This window comes from Crocodylus porosus, unplaced genomic scaffold (assembly GCF_001723895.1).
Source record: "Crocodylus porosus isolate Cpor-Errol unplaced genomic scaffold, CroPor_comp1, whole genome shotgun sequence".
Lineage (NCBI taxonomy): Eukaryota > Metazoa > Chordata > Crocodylia > Crocodylidae > Crocodylus > Crocodylus porosus.
The window spans coordinates 2,178,190-2,183,738 of NW_017728938.1; the positions used below are offsets into that span (position 1 = coordinate 2,178,190).

Consider the following 5,549-nt stretch of genomic DNA (forward strand, 5'->3'; position numbering starts at 1 on the left):
AGTCCTCCGGTACCTCACCAGAGCACCACGAGTGCTTGAATACGTCCAACCCCTCCAGAAGCTCCCTAACTAAATCCTCGCTAACCCGTGGCCCGGGGGGCCCAGCAGGGAGGTGGCTGTTCTGGTCTCTACTAGATCAGCACTCTGAAGCCCTTTAGTCTGTGCTTCCCTTCTAAGTGTGATGCAGCAATGAGCACATGCAGCATCATGTCTGGTCTTCATCCCACTGAAATCAACTGGGCTACACAGGATGTCTATTCAGGAAAAACTTGGAGCACTAAGTGCTTGGAGTGCACCCTTGTGGTACAATACTAATTGTAAAGAGGGAAATACAGGCTTGTTGTAGCTACTTGACAAGAGTGGCAAGACTCCCAGAATCCTCTTGGGTGAATGAGAATAACCCCAGATCGGCTCAGATAGCTGATGCGCAGTTCACTTAGCCTTGGAGTCTAGCAGAGCAACAAGTCAAAGCAAAAAGACCCAGTAAAGGCAAAACAAGAAACCAACCTTGGAAATAAAGAGCAAAACAGGTTGGTACTGTCTAAGGTTGGCCCCAAGTGTAAAAGAAACTGTAAATTTTGCTTAGAAAGATAAAACTGCCTAGAAAGATAAAGTAGAGTAGCAACTACCTAGCAACGGTGATGTCACACTAGCAACGAAACAGCAGCTGTCTTTCCCTCTCTGCTGGACTGGGTCCCAAGAAACATTACATCAGCACTGAGACACAGTGACCCAGGATCCTTGCCCCTAGCACAGCCAGCTGATACAGGACCCTAGGTAAACCCACCCAAGATTGCTGCAGCATGATGAGATTTAACGAGCATAGCATTGTTGTTTTTTAACTGTGTATGTGTAGCTAATAAAGCTTTGCTTGATCTTTAATCTCACAAGTGTGCTGTGGTGTGCTAGCTCACTCCCACCTCCGAGGGGTAGTAAGTTAGGTTCTAGCCCAACACTAATTACTACAGGAGAGGCCTAATTGGAAGTTACCTGGCTCTTCACCACAGAGCATGTCTGTGCTGGGTGAGTGGCACAGCAAAATGTGGTAGACGGTTAGCTGCACACCTCAGCTCTCACCTTACAAAAAATAATCCAAGCCAACATGTGTGCAGAACTCCATGAGGTCAACCATTTTCCATCATGTCCCATAGGACAGAACAGAAGTTTGATTGCTTCAGTGCTCCCCAATGAGGAATGAGGCTTGCAAAGGTGCATGCGGAGAGAAGGAGGGGGCTGTCACTGTGCTGCAGTGTCTGCTCTTAAAAGCCAGGGAGAGATTTCCCTGCCCCCAGCTGTGTTAATGTGATGCACACACAGGCAGGAAGCTTTTCTCTACCCAAGGGTATGCTTTTGCCTTATCAACATGAGGCATTATCTTACCCAAACCTTCATTGTAGATTTGCAAAGAATGAAAGTCAGAGTGTGTGTAAATGTTAAATAGGTCAGAAATCAGGCCCACTGTCAGATGCTCAGAATAAACCTCTTGGGACACAGAGGGAGACAGAAATGACTTACTTTTGCCTGGTAACTGCAGATTAAAATTAAACTGGATATTTAATATCTGCCTTTACATGCAGCACCATAAAGGGAAGTTATGTAACCTCAGCAAAAACAAGGCTGCTGTGGAGGCAGCCGCAGCCCTGCCTTGCTACAGCTGTGAACTTCAGCGCCTCCTACTGGTAGCATCTGGGACTGGAGCAGCTGAGAGCTCCCTCACAGGCAATGCTTCTGTCCCACTCCCTAAAGACTGGGAGAGATTGGGACAAGGGTAGCCAGGAGCTCCCCACTGTCTGTGCTACTACTCTGGTCTCTAAATTGCATCTGCTGACAAATGAAGTAGCTGGAGTTTTGCAGGCATCAGCAATCCCACACCATTCCTTGCATTGCCTCCTGCCAGGAAAGGCTTGGACAAGAGCCCAGTAAACAAACCCAGAGCAATGTAATGGCCGCAGAATCCCAGGTGTGGTAAAACCTGTATGGTCCATTGTGGTTTAGGAAGCAAGCCACCTCACCACATGTCGCAGCGTTACAATGGGATAGTGATGCATCACTCCTCAGCCTCTGAAGTAGCACTGAGGCTGTCACCATTCCAGTGCGAGGGGCTCAGCCCACAACACTCACCGTTTTATTGGGCCAGTTGTACTTCTCAAACACATCTTGGACTCGGTCTTCTCCACCATCTGTGAACATCATGATCATCTTGTTGCAGTTGGCTCGGGTGATGTTGGACTGCAACCAAGAGGGAGACAATGAAGTCAGGCTTTGGAGCTGTCAGGCTTGCTAGAACCAATCACATGGTCAGAGAACATTCTCCAGCATATTCCTGGGTCAAAGCAGGCCTGGGCCTTTGCCAGAAAGGGCTATACATATGGTATGTCTATTACAGGAGGGGCTGGTACCACTGCCTACTTTGCAGTTCTGCTGACAATTTCCATTAAAAGACCTGGCTTTCAGCTGCATATAATGTTTTGAAGCTTTAGCTCTTTGTCTCAGAAGTGTCTGAGAACAAGGTTAAGGGGAAATACACTGTTTTGTCTGTGTTAAAAAATGTTGGCAACCTTTCCTCTGCTGCTCCCATGCTTTGCATCAAGGATTTAGTGGAGTAGGGACCTTTGTTTTAGGGATGTGCCTTTTACCATCCCCATGAAACTCAGCCCAAATTTAGCCTTTGAAAAACCACACACTACACATGCTCATTAGATGCTTCTTCCATTTCAGCAGTCAAATTTTTTTAAGTTTCTATCCTCACTGAGAATGCTCCATTCCTTCCTAGTTTCTAGTGGTGACCAGACTGCATATAGGTCATAGGGCTGGAGGTGCTGTTTAATCCAATCCCCTACACAAAAACAAGATTTGCTTTTCCAAACCATCCACACCACCTCCCCAGAGCAACTGAGCATGTTCCAACCCAGCACTTCAAGGACAAGGCTGGATTTTCCTTCAACCTGGTACTCCCAAATGCACCCTTATCAGGGCAGAAGTCAGCACTAGGATTGAGAGGAACGAGCCATTTTCTTCTATGCTTTCTCCATGACCTCTCACATGACAACTAGATAGCACAAAAGAAGCAGCTGTCTGGTCTAATGTAGAAGGGAACAAGGCAGACCATGAAGAGAGGAAAGGTATGCAATGGGAGAAGGAATCTGCAATGACCCACTTCTGGAAGAAGCTGGGGCTGCAGTAGCTTGAAACATCTTGGCAGCCATCAAGATTCCTGCCCCATGTACCTGATTTTTGGATGCTCAGATGATGACAGTGTCACATACCCCAAATCTACCCAAATCATAGTTCAGGACTGTCCCCCAGTCTCCTAGAGAGGAGTGGGAGGGTGAATGGAGGAGCAGTGTTGTTTTGAATTTCTGTAGACGCACTATTCAACACAATGGTCCACACACAAACAGGAGTGTGAACGTTTGTATGTGTAAGTGCAAGGCTACACCAGAGAGGCAGGGTGTATGTGCTGCAGTGTACTTGTGAGTGCATGTCTATGTCAGAGACAGGGTAAGGTACTGTGAGTATACAGCAGTGTGTATGATTTTGTGTGTGTGTGTGAAGGAGGTGGGTGTGTCAGGCCATGTGTGCGTATGTGTATGTACAAACCAGAGACAGATTATTTTGCACCTCCACTGGACTCACCCCAGGCTGTGATGCTGGCTGTGACAAATCTGTTTTCTGCGCCTGTTTCTCCAGGGGTGAAGGTGGTGCAGGTGAGCAGGGAGAAGGGGGAGGGGGGTGCCTGTCTGGACGGAAATTATGTTGTGGCTATTACTGCTCAGCTATTAATAGGGCTATTCATCTTTATTTTTCCCGACGTCATGGCGGCCCATCTGAGCCGAGCCCTTTCAGAGTGGCCCTGCTAACTTTTAATGAAATGTAAGAGGCAGCAGCAGCACCTGTGAAAATTTAAATCTCAGTAACTGAGGCACGTCATTTATCCAGGGAAGGCTGCAGCAGCTACACAGGCAGGCCCCCACACCCAGGACAGCTGGGTTGGGCACTGCCAGCTGTTGCTGGTCTCATTCAGTGCTTGGCAGTTGCTTGTGATCCAGGGCAAGAGCCCTAGGAAGGGGCATCTCTGGAAATCTGTCACTGAAGACCATCTTATGGAGCCACTGGAGTGAATGGAAAAGAGTGATGCCAATTAGGTGCTCCCAGTATCTCCAGCCCAAGCCTCTCCCAGCAGGGTGGGGGAAGCAGGGCAGGAGTGTTGGCTTTAGGGTGGTCTCAGCTGCTCCAGACTCAGTGCCAGCAGGTGGAACTGCAGGGTGTGAGGCAGGTGTACTGGTAGTGGGGAGCTCCTGGATATTCTGCTCCTAACCTTTCCCAGCAGAGGGAGCAGTTGAGAATTATAGGCCACTCTTACACCCACATTGCTTCATTGCTGAGGTGTGACCCCGACTGAAGATTTTTGCAATTCTCTCCAATTCAGAGGAAATCTGCAAGCTCATACACATGCAGATTAGAAACAGGTTTTCTATGAGTCCGACATCCTGGCACAAGACTGTGGGACATGATTCTAAATCCCAGGGCCCACTGTCTTTTTCTCAGATAAGTGACAGAAAGGCTAACTGTTCTGGACTTTTATATGATGGACTTGGGGGCTGTAGAACTCAGGACCAAGGAACGTCTAGCCACAGCTAATTAACTCTGGTACAAAGATTACAGAGCAAAGTTTCCAGCAGGGACACAATCTTTTCGTTGCATGATGGCTGCTTGGATCTGAGGCTCTGGCTCAGGTCCAGAAGTGAAGAGATTTTGGAAGGAGGTTCTACAGGAATGGCTCAGTGGGCACATTTACACATGCATTAATGTGCCATGGTTACTGAGCATTAAGTTTAGTACCTGTAAGAACAGGTACTAACTCAATGCTCAGTAACTGGTGCTACTGCACAGTACTGCTAGCGCACACCTTTTTAAGGAAGCTAATGTTCAGTAGATTACTTCTAACTGCCGTGACACACTAATGCACAGTAGAATTAGTCTACTGCACATTTAACATTTTGTATAGACGCACCCACCCTGGAAGGGCTGGCAGAGCTACTGCTGAAAGGAGAATGCCATTTTCCTTTTTTAAATGAGTGGAGCAGTTCTGTGGCATGGTTCTGTGATGATGTAGAAGACAGGGCCAAGGAGATAGTTACTTTCATAGACATCAGGGCTGGAAGGGACCTTGGAAGATCATCAAATCCAATCCCCTGCCCAAAGGGCAGGAAGTCAGCTGGGGTTATAGGACCCCAGCAAGATAAGCATCCAATTTGCTCTTGAAGGTGTTCACTGTAGGTGCCTGAACCACCTCCGATGGCAGGCTGGTCCAGACCTTGGGGGCTCGGACAGTAAAGAAATTCTTCCTTAAGTCCAGCCTGAAACTGTCTTGTAGTAGTTTATGACCATTCGGCCTCATCATCCCTTGGGGCGCTCTGGTGAACAAACGTTCCCCCAGATCCTGGTGAGCACCTCTGATAAACTTATAGGTGGCCATCAGATCACCCTGCGCCTGCGCTTTTCCAGGCTAAAGAGCCCCATGGCTCTCAGCCTGTCGTCGTAAGGTC

General features: G+C 48.0%; 1 protein-coding gene across 4 annotated transcripts in view; it reads right to left on the minus strand.

Moving 5' to 3' along the window:
* The window catches only part of CACNA2D2 (calcium voltage-gated channel auxiliary subunit alpha2delta 2), a 721,727-nt gene that overhangs the window by 96,969 nt on the left and 619,209 nt on the right, over positions 1-5,549 (minus strand). For all 4 annotated transcript variants that reach the window (XM_019547467.1, XM_019547466.1, XM_019547465.1 and 1 more), the window contains one exon: positions 2,122-2,229. In XM_019547467.1, the coding sequence (XP_019403012.1) occupies positions 2,122-2,229 (108 nt within the window). The remainder of the gene's footprint in view (positions 1-2,121; positions 2,230-5,549) is intronic.